General features: G+C 39.6%; 1 protein-coding gene across 1 annotated transcript; it reads right to left on the bottom strand.

The window, feature by feature from the left end:
• On the bottom strand, positions 229–2,066 carry LOC109842373 (WRKY transcription factor 22-like). Its single transcript, XM_020411261.1, has 3 exons — positions 1,718–2,066; positions 1,500–1,613; positions 229–740 (listed from the first exon to the last, which is right to left on the bottom strand). Exons 1-3 carry the CDS (start codon positions 2,029–2,031, stop codon positions 311–313), a joined length of 858 nt encoding a protein of 285 aa, XP_020266850.1. The 5' UTR covers positions 2,032–2,066; the 3' UTR covers positions 229–310.

Consider the following 19,798-nt stretch of genomic DNA (forward strand, 5'->3'; position numbering starts at 1 on the left):
TCATCATTTTTTATAATTATATATCTGAATCCTACTCTTCAATTCAACGTAAATATTATTTAGAATTCGAGTTCATAGACATCTGATTAGATTTCACACTGGCCGTCAACTATATATTGTAACACTCCTCATTTATTCTAATTTGGAACAACAATATTGAACAAATTAGTGCAGAGCAAGTATGTATGAAAATTTGCTAAAGGTAAACATAATCAGATGTGGGAAAAAAAATCTACCTTTATAACTACAGATGCAAATTATGTTACACAAACACCCTTCTATCATTACATACAAAAAGAGAAAAACCAGATCAGCAAGCAGCCGCCGTAGCATTACCACCACTATTGCTCTTCTCAAGCCATGGCGACCCAAAAACTCTATCATCATCATCATCATCATCAAACAACAAAGTCGAGGACAACCCATTTTCCTGTACCTTATTCTCTTCAGACCCATCTCCTACAAAAACCAATTCATGCTCTCCTATCATCTCCATGTCTTCAACCATTAGCTCCCCTTCATCCTCTTCCATCGATGGCGACGTGGCAGGAGACGGAGGCGGCTGATCGGCCTCTTTGCTGTTCGCTGCTGTGGGCTGAGAAGGGTTTTGGTGACGCGTGGGGACCGGGTGGTTGTGGTCAGAGGTGTACGTGATGATGAGCTGCCCGGGCTCCGCTCGGTTGCGCTCGACTTGTTTCCTCGCTGGGCAGCCTCTGTAGCTGCTGCATCTGTAGTATCCCCTGTTTTGATTTTGGAGGGAAATTTCACATTACTAATGAAGATGGACAATTTTGTGATGAAGAATTTATTAATTTTATTTATCTGATACATCCCTTTTGACAAACACAAACTCTACACTATTTTTCTGCTCACAAGCGAGGTGTTCTGACTTTGCATCGCGAGACTATTGGATAGTGTATTAGCATGATCATAGTGCTTGTAATGAAGCACTTTCGTTGGATTGGAAAAGTGGGCAGCTATGTCGTCTGGATATGATGAAGAAAAGAATATAAGAGAAAACCTTGTGCTTTTTATATAGGAAAATGATAGGGGCACACTCCCAACCATAACCTCAACCACACATCCTCCCTCATTTGTTACAGTGCACCAGGTCTCACATAGGATTTTAAATTTTTAAAATCCCATATAAGGCCCAGTGCAATGTAATAAATGAGAGAGAGAGAGGGGGTGTGGTTAAAGTTGTGATTTGGGTGTGCCCCTAGTGCCACCCTTTTATATACTCTCTAAAGTATATATTTACTTTTCCTCTTTTTGTTATGCATATATGCTTCGGGACAGTGACTAAACACTCATTTGTGATCGCTAATATAAATATTTTATTGTTATATATAATTGGTTGCAATTCAGAATTAAACCACAAATAAAATTTTCCCAATTCTCCCCCACCAAAGCAGTTTCCCCCAATTTAATTCAATAAAATTTAGAAAAAGAAATTCCATAAAAAAGGTTTAAAGAAAACATAAGAATACGGGAGTTACCTTGGATAAGGGGAGCCTTTGATGGGCTTTTGCCCGTACTTCCTCCAGGCCCAAATATCTGACGACACTCCATCAGCTGGAACTTGACATACCACTTTCTTGACATTCTTCTTCCTGGAACAATTCAAATAAAAATCCATATAAATTTCAAAACCCAATAATACAAATTATCGCGTCAAAAAATTTAGCAAAAAAATAAAAATGAACAATGGGTCTACCTTCTTTTGCTCCGAGGTGGCTGTGCCGCCGTCGCCGGCGACCTCTGAGGCTTCTTTGGAGCTCCAACAGCGGGGCCCACACGCAGAGAAGTGTTTTTCAAGAGAAAGGGAGTGTAGAGATCTTCTAAGCCCCCAAAAAAACTACTATTTGCAAAAACATCAGAAGGAAAATTTGCAAAAATCTCATTTCCTCTTTCATCTCCTCTTGAAAATGGGTTTTCTTTCGCCGACGGTGGCTCCGCCGCCGGGATTTTGCCCTGGAGCAGCAGCCTCTGACCACGCGCCGACAGATCCCAGTCGTCGACAGCGTCCATCGGGAGATCTCAAGAAGAGAGAGAGAGAGAGCCGCTGACTTATTTTAGAGAGAGAGAAGAGAGAGAGAGACGAGAGGAGAGGATTAAGAAGGAGAAAGAGAGAATAGGTGAGGGGCATATAACGAAAAGGTAAAGATGCTAGGAAAACCGGGGTGGTTTTCGAAAACTGCTATCTGTACCATCTCTTTGACATTGGAAATATGTCAAAGGAGTGAGAGAGAGAAAAAGGTCAAGAGGACAGCTGCCAGTTCTCTCTCTTCTGACTTCAAAAACTTTTAATATTTTTTTAATTAATGGAAGTCTTCTGTACCCACCCACTTGCACGCGCTTTTGGGGAATGCAACCGGCTTTGGTAATGGCGTTGTATATGGAGACAAGTATAATCTCTTTATAAGTAAAGTTAAGCTCCAAATTTAATATTTGGTAAAATTAAAATGCTTCCTATATAAAATCATACAAAAAAAGTTTATGCCTGTCTTAACATCAACTTAAAAATAGATATTTTAACGTACTCTTAAACCGTTTGTAATTGTCTAGGGAGCGATTTGATAACCGGAGTGTTTTTCTTGGTTCTGTTTCTTTTTTTTCAAAAAATCAATAAAACATGTTCGACAACTAGAGTGTTTTTTTTGAGCTGACCATATACAAAACCCAATAAATCTAACGCTTATCTCAAAACACCTTTTATTTATCTCAAAACACCTTCCCGTGGCTTATTTATCCCCTAAACCAACCCGATCATCTTTCTCTCCCTCAACTCTATCCGAAATTCGCTTTATGCCCGACCCGCTTGCCCAGGCTACCGCACGTGCGATCCGCCGCCCCCGACTCGCTCGGCCCAGCCACGACACCCCCCTTCCCCTCCCTAACCCGTAACACTGAAATTACACCGAAATCGCCGCCCATGACCCGTCGTCCATCCTCCGGCCCGTCGATCGTCGCCCCCGACCTGTCGCCCAGCCACCGATAAATATATTGGTCTTCCCCTGAAAATTTAGGAGGTAAATTTTTTTATCTTTTCAATAAACAATATACTATACACTTCATAAAAGATTTTACTTTTTCACTTGATGGGTTTGAATTTTTGCTAATCATCTATGTCCATGTAGATTGTTTGAGTTTTTCTAAGCTGGTTTTGTTTGTGGATTTGTCTATACAATTTTTGGTCAATAATTTGTTTGAGTTTGTGAAGGAATAATTCTTATGTTTTGGTTCTAGAGTTGCCACTTGTGTATGCGTTTAGTTCGTGAGTAAACATATCAACATGAAATTTTACTGTATTTCTTACAAACTACGAAAACAAGAAAAATCAGATGGAGATTTTAACTATTTTTCATGCAATTATTGTTATTGTTTTTTTGGAACATAGGATTCTATTTCTTCGTAATTTTAGAAGTTACATAGTATGAGGTTTCATTCTATTGCTCTAATATTTGTCATAGAATTATAATTTCTATATTTTGTTGTTAATTTTAGAGTAAACATGGCATATCGAAATTTCATGTATAATGTTCCTTGAATTACATGAAAGAGAAAACTCATAAGGAGATTCTTACTTGGATAAAATATGTAACTAGGTAGCTGCTGCTTCTAGGATTTAATTTTTTTCAATAACTTTTAGAATTTATATCCAATATGATCTAATTTCAATTGTTGACTTTTTAATGTGCAAGTTATATATACATGCATCCAATCAAATTAAAAAAAATGCTTATGCTCTATTTGTATGGCTTGTGCTTTATTTGATTCTAGTTATACTCTCTTATTTGATTAGCCTTTTTAGTTTCATGTTGTTGTGAATGTAATAGATGTCAAGTGAAAATCATGATGTTAACGAAGTGGTGGAGATTTCCCCTTCACAAGGATATGTTTTTTGGTCTGAAAATGTGGAGTTTTATTTCATAGACTTAATGGAGGAAGAAGTGAAAAAGAGAAATAGGCATACAACTATATTTACTAGATCCTCTTTGTTTGCGGTGAAAGTTGTTGGCCTTCTTGTTTTGATGATGATTTATAAATAATTTACTACTAATGTTGTTTGTCTAGTGTTTGTGCATTCCTATGTATTGTAGACAAACAACGTTGTTGGAGGTTGGATGGATTAAGCATACACGATCATATCAAGAGGAGGTTGGCGGAATTGTGGAGTGAAGCATCGTACAATTCAAGTTCAAGATCCAAGTTTAACTTCATCCGCAACGTGTACCAAGTTAAGCTCAATGAAGATCAAAATCAAGCTTGGGTAATTTAGTTTAGGATTTATATTATGTGTGTTTAATACATTAAGCTTAATATCTATACACACACATTTATTGGTTTCTCGTATATATATATAGTTATATATATATACATAAGTTTTGGTTTCTATGCATATATATAGTTATATATATACATACATAGTTTTTGAGTTTTCATGTTTATAATATGAAATCACATATCTCATATTTACTATTGTGTTTTTGAAAATATTGCATAGAATATGCAATTTTGTAACATTATTGTATTCTTAGTTTGTAGACTTGAATATTAGTTTATACATGTTTTACTAAGTCTATAAAAATATTTCACAAAGTTTCAAAAGTTGGTTTATGTCAAAACATCAAAATTCAAGTATCTCATATTTTCATGTTTTGGACTATTTTGTAAAATGATGATATTTTTCATTTGGAAAGTCCTTTTTCGAAACCAGTCATTGTAGCATGTTTATTATCATGTCTACAATCATTCCCCAAAGTTTTACATTTTTTGGAATTTGTTTGATATTTTTAAACAGTGTTTTAAATTCAGTAAAACAGCTTTCAGAACCAGTTTTCTGTTATATAAGTTTTCGGTCGACCGCACCAGTCGACCGCTCGTTTATTCTTTCGTCAGCATGGTCCAGAGAGTTGGTCGGTCGACCGATGCGGTCGACCGAGAGCTCCATCGGTCGACCGCACCGGTCGACCGACGATGGTCCAGAACAGTCCTTCATGTTTTTGCTCTCCGTCGGTCGACCGACAGAATTTTCGGTCGACCGACAATAGATCCGTTGGCTTCCAATGGCTATTTCTCTGAGCTGTTTGCTGGGGCTATTTTTATCTTTTGTTAGAGGTTTTGGCTGAGATTTAGAGTGAGTATAAATACCCTATTGCTGTTTTCCTTCAACTTAACCAAGAGAATTGTTTAAACAAGTTTAAGGGTGTTTTATGTTTGTTTAAAAGAGTGTTTAAGAGTTTTGTTTGTGAAGCAAATTTCACAAGAGCAAGTGGAGATCATCCTTTGGTGTTTGAGCATTCCCTCTTCTCCCCTCTCTTGTCATCTATAGAGAAGTTTCCTTAAACTCAATTCTAGCATTTTATAAGTTTGTTCTTAATTTCATAAGCTAGATTTCATATTGAGTTTATATTGTTTTATCTCTTTGTTCACACACAACCTATTGAGCTTATTGTATTTACATTCATAGTATAATTTAGGGTTGTGGGTTTGTGACATTGAGAGTGAGCTTAATTGAGTTCTCACCTTGTTAGAGAGAACAATCATTTGTCATATTGTGCCTAATTGTGAGGATTCACTTGTAATACACTTGTACACCGAGAGAAGTGTGTGGTGAGAGACGGGGTCGAATCCAAGAGGAGTGGCGTCGGTTGACGTGCCTAGGGAGAGGTTGTAACCGAGCACTTGAGGAGGAGGACACGGGCTAGGACCAACACTTAGTGTGTGAGGTGTGATTGCATAGTGATTGTATTGTAAGGTGTAAACATTGTTCGGGTGAACGTAGAAAACCCGGTTGAGATAGTGGAGATTTCCTCGAGGTGAGGAGCGGAGACGTAGGTCATGGGGACCGAACTCCGTAATCATATTGTTTGTTTGTGATTGCATTGGCGCACTCTTTTATGTTCATATCTTATATCGCCTTTTTGATTATATTGCTCATTATATTGCCCTCCATCTAGTTTAGAGTATTTACCCTTGTGTTAGTTTTATATCCTTGCACATACATTGTCTATATCTCTTTGTTAGGATATATCTTATTGTTTATATATCCTTGCATATATTTCTATCATATAGGATATATCACCTTGTGTACATTACATATTCTTGCACATAACTCTTTATATATCTATCTTGCAAGAATATATTTGTTAAGTAATTTTAATTGGCATTTAATCGGATTAGATTAGCATAAGACCCTAATCACCCCCCCTCTAGGGTCTAACAATTGGTATCAGAGCTTGGTGCTCTTTGATTTAAGGTCTAATCGCCTTGAGTTAAAGATCCAAGTTATATTTTTTCTAGATTTAACATATTTGTTAGATCTAAACAATCCGATTTATGGGAAGTTATTGAAGATGCTTATATTATACCCACTTCGAAAAAATCCAAGTGGAGTAGCAATGATAAAAGAATGTTTAATATGAACAAGCTTTTGTTAGAATATTTGCTTAATGCCTTTGACTCATCCTTTTCTAACAAATTTGTTCATTTTGATAGTGCTTACAATTTATGGAAATTCATAGAAGCACATCAAGGCAACTTAGAGGAAATCCAACGTAGCTTGGAGGATTATTCTTCAAGTGAGTGTGGAGCATCATCATGCACACGGCTACTAGGCGATAGCACTAGTGTGGTAAGTGATTCGGAATTCGATAGTGATATATACATCAATGAACTCGCTTGTGCATATGATAGATTAATGCATGCCTATACTAAGTTGCATAATAATTTTATAGATTTGAAAAGCAAGCATGTTAATTTGAAATCCGATCATGAGTTGCTAGGTTCCAAATTTGATATCATTGCAAAAAAAAAATATTGTGCTTAAAGAAAACAATGACTTATTAAATTTGGAAAATAAAAAATTGACCTCATCCATTTCTAGCTTATCTCATGCTAAGAACAATGCCATATTAGAAGTAGAGAACATTAGAAATGAGTTTAATTCTTTTACAAATGATCATATATGTTCTACTTCTAATGCTAATGCATATGTGCCTAATGATGAGTTGAATAATATTAAAAATAGAATATCATCTTTAGACTCAACTCTTAAATCATGCATTGTCAATAATAACAAGCTTATGGACATGTGTGCTAAATCTCATGCTAAAACATCTAAACATCCTATTCATCATGCACACATGTATAATAAAGTCTACAAATGCACAAATTGCGGTCGTAAAGGCCATCTTGCTAGATTTTGCTATGATGCACAAAAACCCTCTAAGGCTCACATTAATCCTTCTTGTGCATCTCATCAAGCTTCATCATCACATTTTTCACATATACATGCACATACTCATCATGTTCATCATAAGCATGCTCATGTGTTTAAATGTGATCATTGTGGTCGATTTGGTCATTTGGCCAAATTTTGTTTTAATTTAAAGAGAGTTTCACATTTGCAAAATAATTTTAAAAGATCATCCCTGTTTGCAAATGTTTCTAATATTTCTCGTGCACATGTTTATGATCAACAAAATCAAATGTGCCTCTTTCATTGCACTAATTGCAATGGGAAAGGTCATTTACACAATTTTTTTTGACCGTGTTCGTGCACCATATGTGCCCAAGAGGGTTCATAATCTTAGGGCTTTGAGCCTTATTGATAGGGGTCATGTCCCTAACCAATCCGGCACCAAAAATTCTTGGGTGCCAAAATGATTGTTAAACCAAGAATTTTCGTACTTTTACTTTTTATTTTTCTTGGTTTTGAAAATTAAGTTTTAAAATCTTTTTGTTATGAAAATAATTTTTTCTTTTATCAAATCTTTTGTTTTCATAATTATTAGTCTTGGTTTTGATGAGAGGTTTGTGTTTATATAACCCTCCGGGTTTATTGGGTGTTTATTCCTAAATCAAGTTTACCGGATGCTAAAATGATTATATGGGTTGGAACAAGCTTAAGAGCTTGATATATTGTTGCCTCTCATGAATTTTTTTTATTAAAGATTTTGTTTTTGATTATTGCTTTGAATTCATTATATTTTACTTATATGATGATATTTATGTGTTTGTGCTTATGGATCATCTATTCGTGCCTTATAATGTATTCCATATGTGGTTTGATCAAATCCCACAAAGATAATTTTCTTGATTGATCAAACATTGTTTTTGGATTTAAACTTTGATTTATGATTTCTTTTGGTTGATTTGTTTTCATTTTAAAACTTTTTGCACGATTCTCATGTTTCTCTTCTTTTGATTTCATAAATCTACCTATACAAATGGTTTTTATGTTCTTTGATATGAGACACTATTTTTCACTTTGATATATTTATATATGTTCTCATATTGTCTTTTTGTATATGAGTGGTGTTTAGCATATTTTTCATTTATGCTTGCTCACATATGTTTGCCATGATATTCATTTCATATATTCTATATGACATTTTGATAGGGGAGCAATCCCTATATCTTTCTATATGTTATACTCACCTATGCTTATTGATAGGGGGAGCTTTCGCTCTCTTAATTCTTTTGTCCCCTTTTTGATGTTGCCAAAGGGGGAGAATTATTGTGAGTATATGTATACTATTTCTTGTTTATATGCATGTGAATTATAATATTCATTTCCTTTCATGCATATATCCTTTTTGTAAATTGTTTGTCATCATCAAAAAGGGGGAGATTGTTGGCCTTCTTGTTTTGATGATGATTTACAAACAATTTACTACTAATGTTGTTTGTCTAGTGTTTGTGCATTCCTATGTATTGGTATATATATATATAGTTATATATATATACATAAGTTTTGGTTTCTATGCATATATATAGTTATATATACATACATGTGTTTTGAGTTTTTATGATTATATATATGAAATTATATATTTCATATTTTCTATTGTGTTTTTGAAAACATTGCATAGAATATGCAATTTTGTGAAAATATTGTATTCTTAGTTTATAGACTTCAATATCAGTTTATACATGTTTTACTAAGTCTATAAAAATATTTCACAAAGTTTCAAAATTTGGTTTATGTCAAAACATCAAAATTCAAGTATCTCATATTTTCATGTTTTGGACTATTTTGTAAAATGATGATATTTTTTATTTGGGAAGTCCTTTTTCAAAACCAGTCATTGTAGCATATTTATTATCATGTCTACAATCATTCCCCCAAGTTTTACATTTTTTGGAATTTGTTTGATATTTTTAAACAGTGTTTTAAATTCAGTAAAACAGCTTTCAGAACCAGTTTTTTGTTATATCAGTTTTCGGTCGACCGCACCAGTCGACCGCTCATTTGTTCTTTCGTCAGCATGGTCCAGAGAGTTGGTCGGTCGACCGATATGGTCGACCGAGAGCTCCATCGGTCGACCGCACCGGTCGACCGACGATGGTCCAGAACAGTCCTTCGTGTACCGAGAGCTCCATCGGTCGACCGCACCGGTCGACCGACGATGGTCCAGAACAGTCCTTCGTGTTTTTGCTCTCCGTCGGTCGACCGACAGAATTTTTGGTCGACCGACAATAGATCCGTTGGCTTCCAACGGCTATTTCTCTGAGCTGTTTGCTGGGGCTGTTTTTGTCTTTTGTTAGAGGTTTTGACTGAGATTTAGAGTGGGTATAAATACCCTATTGCTGTTCTCCTTCAACTTAACCAAGAGAATTGTTTAAACAAGTTTAAGGGTGTTTTATGTTTGTTTAAAAGAGTGTTTAAGAGTTTTGTTTGTGAAGCAAATTTCACAAGAGCAAGTGGAGATCATCCTTTGGTGTTTGAGCATTCACTCTTCTCCCACTCTCTTGTCATCTTTAGAGAAGTGTTTCTAAACTCATCTAGCAATTTATTATTTTGATTATAATTTCCATAAGCTAGATTTATATTGAGTTTAGTTTAATTGATTTTATTTATCTCTTTGTACACACACAACCATTTGAGCTTATTGTATTTACATTCATAGTATAATTGGGTTGTGGGATTGTGTAACTTAGAGAGTGAGCTTATAATTCGTTCTCATTCATTGTAGAGAACAAACACTTTGTATTGAGCCTAATTGTGAGGATTCACTTGTAATATACTTGTACACCGAGAGAAGTGTGTGGTGAGAGACGGGGTCGAATCCAAGAGGAGTGGTGTCGGTTGACGTGCCTAGGGAGAGGTTGTAACCGAGCACTTGAGGAGGAGGACACGGGCTAGGACCAACACTTAGTGTTTGAGGTGTGATTGCATAGTGATTGTATTGTGAGGTGTAAACGTTGTTCGGGTGAACGTAGAAAACCCAGTTGAGATAGTGGAGATCTCCTCGAGATGAGGAGCGGAGACGTAGGTCGTGGGGACCGAACTCTGTAATCATATTGTTTGTTTGTGATTGCATTGGCGCACTCTTTTATGTTCATATCTTATATCACCTTTTTGATTATATTGGCCACTATCTAGTTTAGATTGTTTACCCTTGAGTTTATATATCCTTGCACATACATTGCATATATCTCTTTGTTAGGATATATCTTGTTGTTCATATTGCTTATCCTAGCTCATATACATTGTTGTATTTTATACTTGCTAGGATAACTTGTTAATAAGTTTTAATTGGCATATAATCGGATTAGATTAGCATAAGACCCTAATCACCCCCCCTCTAGGGTCTAACAAAAGTTGGTTTCTTCATTGAGGTATTCACTACAACTTCAGTCGTTACAATAAAAATAAAAAAAGATAGTCTTTTTATAAGACTCTTACACAATGAAAATAAAAAATTATAACTATCGTCAAAACAAACACAATGAACGTTTATCACTCGCTGTTTGCGTGGGATCTTTGCCTGTACCGGGGACGTTGATATTCGTGGACGGCCTACGGATCGGATCTGGTTGACAGAAGTATTTGATCAAAGCTCCTACTTCACAAAGAAAGTGTTCGCTGAAGTACTGATATCAACCAAGCGAAATCAATACTCTTTTTGAGATTAAGACCAAGCCTATCGAAATCTTAAGGATTGGGGGAACGGGGTTCAGATCTCTAGAAATCCACTCTTTATGTATAGGAAATCAAAAAGATCTGCTATCATTCGCTGAAATTCGTGGCTCTTGGCTCTGAAGTTCGATAGTACCTCCTCGTCTTAATAATAATTCCCCTCCTCTAAAAGGATGCCCTAGGCTTGTATTTATAGGGCTCCGGATGCAGTTTATTTTGATAAGAATGAGAGATTTGGCCATATCTTCTATTGACAATAGCCTAACCATGTTTGTGAATGATATCCAATTAGTTGAGATGCTCTAGAATGAATAAATCCCGAGAAAATAGCAAAAAAACCCGTCAAAAATGCGTTTGGGGCTCGGAAACTGCGCCGAGACAAGCCCGCGCGCCGTCACCAGCCGGTGACCCTCGCCGGGCCGCGGCGCTCACCAAAGCCGGTGACCTCCGCCGCGGGTCACCCCGCGTGACCCGCTCAGGTCGCGGCTGTCCACCAGCCGTCCGTGACCCGTGTGGCCACGGGTCACCCGCCCCTGTTGCTTGAAAACTTTGTAATAAAAGGATTGAAAGAAAATTGGCTTGTATTCCTTCGATCTCAATTACAATTCGATTACAAAAGAGAGGAGATTGAATTTGATTCTCTCCTTGGTTTAAAAATGGGTTCTTCTCGGTAGCGATGGAATGCCTCCTTTGAATGTTTGTGTTGAATTTGCTCTTCGTTAACAATCTGACCGTCTTGTATCTCGTGGGAACAATAAACTTCTGTGGTAAATTTGAGGAATAACTCTTAACGAGTTTTTAGAACTCAGAACGAGCTAGAACTCTATGAAAAGAGTTGTTAGAACCGGATAATCGGTTGATAAGCTAAATAGATCTATTTGTTGTTGAAGAATCTGATCTTTTAACTGCCAAGAACTCTACTGATTTCAGAGATGATTTGATCTTCGAAATCTAGTCGAACCTCTCCCTCGATCTAAACTCCGTGCGGTTTTGATCTCCCAAAAAAACTTCAACCCCCTTACTCGGTTGAGTAAGGCGGTTATTTATAGGAGGATAAGGGGTGTAACCAACTCCTAAATCCGCTCCTAAGTGGGCGAAAATCCCTCAAATCGTGGGGGAATCGGTTTTACAACCGTTCGACTCATATTTGAACAAGTCAAACGCCCAATTTGGCGTTCAGTACCCTAACTTCGCGTCTTAGAATTGAGACGCGGAGTTGGGTGTTGACTGAACGTCAAAAATGCGAGGGCCGCTCGTGTTTTGCTTGTTGCAACTTGGAAACACGGGGGTCGCCTGCATTTCAAAAATTATAACGCGAAGATGAGTTCCGCGTTTTAGAAGGGGCTAATTGACTTGTAACCTCTTCTGAAGAGCACTGCAAGAACCATTGTTCAATAATCCTTGCGTTAGCTGTTATGGGGTGTGACAGTCATCAGATTGTAACTCTCATTGTTGATTGCGAAGACCACTGAATAGAGTTTTCATCAGTCGTCGGAAGTGTCGTTGAATTATAACTCTTCTCGATCTATGTGAAAAGTCCTCTATTTGCCACTTGCATTTATTGGCATGAAAGTCATCTGATTATAACTTTCATCATTGAAGCTTGATAGGGATCAGCTATCTATTGTGATTTTTAGACAGTCTACAGAACCCCCTCCAAAGTTTTCGAAAGTTCGCGGTTGACTTGGACGAATTTTCAGAATACTTTGGATCCCAAAATTTAGTTGATTGATTGTTCACTCCGTTTGATATGAAGACATCGTGAACCTGATTGTCGGAATGCTGAAATTCTGTTTCTTCAAACCAAACAATGTAACTTTTGGGTCTTGATGACAATGAACTTAGTCAAACAAGCTAAAATCCAAGTCATTGCTGATGATTTTGTCTAGGTGTTTGAAATACTTTACTCAATCTACGATGAGGTGTATTCATCGGATCTCGTCTGGATCCTTAAGATACTCCACTCGATCTATGATGAGGTGTATTCATCGGATTTCGTCTGGATCCTTAAGATACTCCACTCGATCTATGATGAGATGTATTCTTTTATCCAGAGAATTCTTGTAGGCATTGATGAACACTCGAAATGTAGCTTTCAGCTTCATTGATCTTGGTGGGAATGTTAAGCAATTTAGAAGAATGAGTTGCGCGCGATTCTTATCTTCATTAATCTTTGTAAGGATGTTAAGCCACTTAGAAGAATGAGGTGCGCATCGCTCCTGTCTTTATTTGTCTTTATGGGAATGTTAAGCCACTTAGAAGAATGAGTTGTGTGCTGAATCGTGTCTTTATCACTCTTGGTTGGGATGTTAAGCCACTTAGAAGAATGAGGTGTGCGTCGCTCCCGTCTTTATTCGTCTTTGTGGGAATGTTAAGCAACTTAGAAGAATGAGTTGTGCGCCGAATCGTGTCTTTATCACTCTTGGTTGGGATGTTAAGCCACTTAGAAGAATGAGTTGTGCGCAGCTCCTTGCTTCATTAATCTTAGTGGGAATATTAAGCCACTTAGAAGAATGAGTTGTGCGCAGCTCCTGGCTTCATTAATCTTAGTGGGAATATTAAGCCACTTAGAAGAATGAATTGTGTGCAGCTCCTGGCTTCATTAATCTTAGTGGGAATGTTTAGCCACTTAGAAGAATGAGTTGTGCACCAGATCGAGTTTGACGGTTTTAGCGTTGCTGATTATAATCTGTCTGTACTCATCCAACAGACTCCCCAGCGGAGTCGTCTGTTTCTTCTTGGCTTTGATCACCTTGATGACCGCTGTTAGCTTTTCTTTTATTTATTTGGAGCTGCGTCGTAGCCTTGGTTGTCGAGATGCTGCTATTGTAGCTGTCCAAATGCATAGATGAATTCCGCATTTAGGGATTGGAACGCGTGGGTGAAATCCACGCTTGAGAACTAGAACGTGTGGATGAATTCCGCGTCTAGAAGTTCAACCAACTGGAACGCTGAAATCGCGTTTGGGCGGGATTCTGGCCTAGAATCTCGTTCCGATTTGACAGCTCATGGCTGTCTATAAATAGACCGTTGGGGGTCAAATCAAGAGTCATTCGACTCTTCTTGAAATTTTAACGAAAACTTTCGTTCTTATCTCCGGCGAACACTGTGCCTCTCTTTCTTCGACCAAAGCAATGGCGCCCAAGAAGAAAACTATTTCTCACTCTTCCAAGCCCGTCGTCGTCGCGGCTTAGGGTTCATCGCTGTCTGCTTCAGCCACCGATGTCGTGTCTTAGGCGAGCGTGCCGTCGCCTCAACTCCCTTTAATCAGTGGTGAGTATGACCTTTGTGATCGTCAAACACACTGTGGCGAGTTTTGATCTTGGAATCAACGAGGAGACTCGTTTCAATAACACAGGGCTGGACTCCGTCGTTTGGTATTTTTGACGCGGAGTTCGACCTCCATGTCCGAGATTTTCAATGCGGGGCTCTATCTCCGTGTCTGAGATTTTTGATGCGAGGCTAGATCTCCGCGTCTATGATTTTCGACGCGAGGTTCGATCTCCGCGTCTAAGATTTTTGACGCGAGGTTCGATCTCCGCGTCTTAGATTTACCTTTGCATTGTCTGACTCTTTTCTTTATTTTGCAGTGCGTCATACTAGCGAGCCTCTCCCTTTCCGCCATCACTTTGGGCATGAAGGCGACGTGGATCCAAACATGACATTTAATCTATGCTAAGAACTCCTGATTTTCAGGATTACCGAGAAGAGTCATGTGGAAATGATCTCCCAGGCTTCTCCTGAAACTCTTCGGATGTTGGTTACGGACGCTAAGCTTGAGAGGCTGAGCCGTAAACCATAAGTCAAATCAAGATTCTTCTTTGGGGATTTTGTTGACTTTGAATTAGGTGTCGCTTACGATGGGGACTACATATGGCTGAGAAAAGTTGGAGACCGTAACCTTTTCCTGCCTAATATGGAGAGAATGTTCCCCTATAGTATTTCCAATTTGCTTCTATCCCAAGGCGTATGGATTGGAGCCTTGTCAAGGATCAAGATGAGGTTGTTCTTGGCACTCTAACTTTTCAAGGAGTCCGCACAGTTGGTTATAACAGACATGTGATGGCTTTACGGCCAGGCATGTTCTCCAAAGAATACCCGGTTGGTGAAGTGGGTAGCCCGACAAATATTTTTGTCAAGAAGTTTATGGTGAAGAAAGGAGAATTTCCCGTACAAGGATTTAGAACTCCTGGTTGGGTTCATTCTCCGGTGATAGGGTGGTGGACCCGGATGACCAACTTTGTTCTAGAGGAATTAGAGGCACCTCTTACTCGAGCTGGCCTGAAGATTCTGGTACGGGCTACTAAGTTCGGGATCGTCCAGAGCCATTTTCATTTCTTCTCTATATTAGAGAGGTACAATCCTGAGACTTGCACTTTCTTCACCCCGGTGGGGGAGTTAGGATTCGCTCTTCACGAGATACATGAAGTCTCAGGTCTTCTTCTTAGGGATTTACCATATGAAAAATTTGTTCCGGGATCAATGGAACTTAAAATTTTAAAGAAGACCAGCCCCGAAGTTTACTCCACTCTCTGGGAAGTCATGTGTCACTTCCACATTTGTATGCAGCAGACGGGGGCTCATGGAGGCGGTATCAAACAAGTGTTTTGGGCGGAGTATTTATTCCAGAACCTGACTAATAAGGGAGCTTTGATGACCAGATTGTCTGTAAGCACTCTGGAGGAGGTTCAAGCCCGAATCGACGCTGCTACCTCTCATTATACCAACGAGGCCAAGGAAGATATTTTTCCGGCTCATACGGAGTTTGAAAGCTTCCACTATCAAGCTCTGATTCTAATTTCAGACATGGCATTATTGGCTGGATTCTTGATGCTGTGGCTCAAGCGGTGCGTCGTTCCTACCAGGCCAATTGATGCTCTCGCTGTTGAGGTGATCTACCCAGCTGTTCTTTTGGCACACGGGAGGCCATTGAATCTGCTTTACGCCATGGTAGGTTGCTTGCAGAGTGGGCTGCGTGAGTTGTTCGTGGATTTTATTGATGTTACAGAGGTGGAGTCTAGTGGCAATAAGGCTTTCAAAACTCCCATTCCTCGGATACCATTGCCTTATACTTATCTGATGGTTTGGTATGTGCTTCACTATCCTCCCCTAATGAGTGCAGCCTCTTCCCCAGGAGACTCATTCATCCCGTTTGTGCAACGACTAGAATCTACAAAATGGGAGGGGAGTTATATGGTTAGAATTTGCCAGATCTTATCTCGAGACACCCACTACCACATTTTCTGTTATTTTCCCGATTTTGAAGGCGGGGTCTATGGAGCAGAGTATCAGGATATGGCGGGTCCTAACAGATTCACCCAGCTGAGAGGGGGTGTTTTTCATTGGCTCATCTCTATTAGGCCAGGCTACCTGATCTTCCGGCAAGGCGACAAATATTTCCTCAAGCCCTACTAATCCTATAGGTTCGCTCGTCAATTTGGGTACGATCAGCTATATGTTGGGAACCCTCGACCTTAGCTCTCAGGTGTAAGCAACTTATATGAAGGGGCCAGGGCTTGGTACTATTCCGTGGCAGGTTGTACCAAAGCCACCTTCAAGCAGCAACTTATATGAAGGGGCCAGGGCTTGGTACTATTCCGTGGCAGGTTGTACCAAAGCCACCTTCAAGCTTCCCCACAAAACACCCAACTCTTACACCAAAGCCACCTTCAAGCTTCCCCACAAAACACCCAACTCTTACACTTCCATGAGCTTCTGCAACTGGTATTTTGCCGCTTCCCAGACTCCCAATTACAACTTCAATACGTCTTGTCTAAAAGACATCAGACGTATGTATGCTTCAAGGCGGGGGTCAAAGACATCCTGCCTGAGAGGAATCGACGAGTTTTTATCCATTGAGGACCCTTCTGCTGGAAAGGAAGAGGAGCAAGCAGCTGAGCCTGCTCCAGTGGAGGAACCCCGGGTGATAGATTCTTCTACAGCAAGGGCAGCAGGGAAGAGAAAACTCTCGGCGGATGAAGCTGTTCAATATGATAAGCAGACCCGCCAGAAGTTGATGGTTGGGTCTTCCCCTAGCAAAGGCCCGAAGAAACCAAAATTGATGGCCGACGCTATCCGAGCTGCAGAAGAAGAAGAAGAGCATGAATCCTCGGTTGCAGGTCTACCCCATAGAACTGGGCTCCGTTCACATGGCCCGGCTTTATCGAGTGAAGCTTCCTCTTACCATCCCTCCGAGGATGAAGAGGGTGAATTAATGGCTACAGATGCAGAATCTTCTCCAGCAGCAGACCCTTCCAAGGCTCCTGCATTAGAACCAAGGGGTCTTGAAGAGAATCTATCCCCTCCTCTTTCAACACTAATGCCATTGGCTGGCGGTTCAGGTCTTAGTCCTACGACAGGACTTATGACCAAATTAACAGTCGACACAAATCTTCCTGAGTCTTTAGCTATACGTGATGACGAAGAAGAAGTGGATTATGAAGGCTCCTCAACTGGTGAGGCAGCTGATGAAGATGGAGGGACTAAGGATGCTGAAGTTGGCAATGTGCCAGGTGTTGGTGAAGATGACGAAGGACATGATTCTATGGATGACATCACTACTTTTGATGACGCTCCCAAGGTCCCATCCGATAAAGCATCTGGTTATACCCCTTTTCACATCTCCGGTAAGCCTAGTTTTCCTCGAATTCTTCCGCACGTTCTTTCCGCGTTTCGACCCTTTTTTCGTGTAGGTTCACCTCCTCCCGAGACCACCACTGCTTCTCCTCCTACGGAGCATCAGCTTGTGCAGGTGTCAACTCCTTTGCAGGAGCAACATTTGCCTGGCTCATCTACGGTAGTTGCTTCACTGGCAGCATTGCCTGGGACTATCATTGTGATCCCTCCTCCGGAATCGCAGCTCGTGCAGGCATCAGCTTCTCTGCAAGAGCAGCCCTTGCTTGCCTCGTCCACAGCAGCTGCTTCGCCTATAAGATTGATGAAGATTTCACTTACACCAACAGAGGCACAGCCAAGCACATCTCAGGCTAGGACAATGATGGCTTTGACCTCAAGTCCTTCGCAATTGAATATTTCAACTGCTTCTACAGCTTCAGCACCCGGATCTCCTGCACAAGTCTCAATGGCTAGGGGAGTATCCCCGAGTGTTATTTTAAGTCTCGCGGGCACACCTGAATTCCTTCAAATTTCTTTGGTGTATTTGAACAGCCTCGTAAAGAAGGTAATTAAATATGTGGTGAGTGGTCAGGGAACTTTTAACTCCTTCCGACCTCTTCTGGAGGCAGGCTTAAATGGAGTTAGAAGTGTGGGAAACACTCTGTGGTTCGTGCGTTGTTTAGAGATTATTCTTCGTTTGGAAGAACAGTTACAACACTTTGAAGCCTTGGGTCGCATAGAGCTTCAACCATAGATTATGTCAACCTTGGCCGGCCTTCAAGTTGCAGAAGTTGCTCGCCGAGAAGCGATGGAGCGGGACCTAACTGAAAGAGAGCGTTAGGTCACGGAGCTTCGCGAGCGTAATATTAAAAAACGAGAGGAGTTAGAACTCTCGACTGCTTCTATGAACTCGCTTCGTAACAGACTTGTTGAAGCCGAATCTGAGGTTCTGCGACTAAAGGCTGAACTTTCTCGTGAGGAGAACATCGTCAATATCCTCAGTACCCATAATGCAAACGGTGCTTTGGAGTATCACACCCAGGATCAAGCTCTGGAACATGCCAGGAATGAGGTGGCGGCCCTTATTTCCCAGCGAGGAGGAACTACGGGCTAAGGCTGAAGCCATGGTGCGAGCTAGTCACGAGGAGGAGTTAACTGAAGTCAAGACTCAAATCATCTCTTTCGATTTGATGCGCGAGTGAACTTTGCCTTTGTAATGTTCTTTTAACAAGTTTGTCTTGTATCACTTTCTTTTGGCTTTTGAATAAAAAGTGATATTGGTTTCTCATTATTTCTAGCATTTGTCATGTTTTGATTTTAAGCAACAAATCACGAGAAATGCTAGGGGTGTAATCCCGTCTTAGCATAGATTTACGTGATAGATCTTATTTAGAAAATTCTCTCTATTATCATTTAAGATAACTCCAGAAAATCTATAATTGCTGGGAATAAATATTTTATTATTCTCTCAAAATAGGGCTGACTAGTAGAATTCTTCCTGTGTTACATTTTTTTTAAACACTAAAACAAGTCTATAAATGCCAGAAGTGTATTATTAACTTGGCGTGAATTTCCTCATAGAGTGAAATTCACAAATTTTCCTCATTATCACTAGGGATAATTCAGGAAAGAGTTTAATCCACTGAGGATTTTATGAGAACACTTTTCATGCAGAGGGATAAAAAGGTTCAAGTATGGGGGTTGGACTGTTAGAATGTTGCGATCGGGGTAATTTTGTGAACTTATCGTTCTATTAAGGAGAGTCGATAAGAGGATTTTGTCAGAGGTGTGATTTTAACGTGACGAGAAGGATATTGCGATTGGGGCAATTTTGAGGACTTATCGCTCTATTGGAGAGAGTCGATAAGTTGATTTTTGTCAGAGGTGTGATTTTAACGTAACAGGGGAGATATTACGATCGGGGCAATTTTGAGGACTTATCGCTCTATTGGAGAGAGTCGATAAGTTGATTTTTGTCAGAGGTGTGATTTTAACGTAACAGGGGAGATATTGCGATCGGGACAATTTTGAGGACTTATCGCTCTATTGGAGAAAGTCGATAAGTTGATTTTTATCAGAGGTGTGATTTTAACGTAACAGGAGAGGAAAACATTTTAGCGTCTCTTTGGGGAGGATTGCTAAGTGTTTTATCATCAGGGCGATGAATTGTATCACTGGTAATTTGAACAAGATTTGGGGAATTTTACTACCCCATTGAAAAGAGTTGATAAATTGGTTATTTGACACTATGTT

Source organism: Asparagus officinalis, chromosome 1 (assembly GCF_001876935.1).
Source record: "Asparagus officinalis chromosome 1, Aspof.V1, whole genome shotgun sequence".
In the NCBI taxonomy this organism is placed as follows: domain Eukaryota; kingdom Viridiplantae; phylum Streptophyta; class Magnoliopsida; order Asparagales; family Asparagaceae; genus Asparagus; species Asparagus officinalis.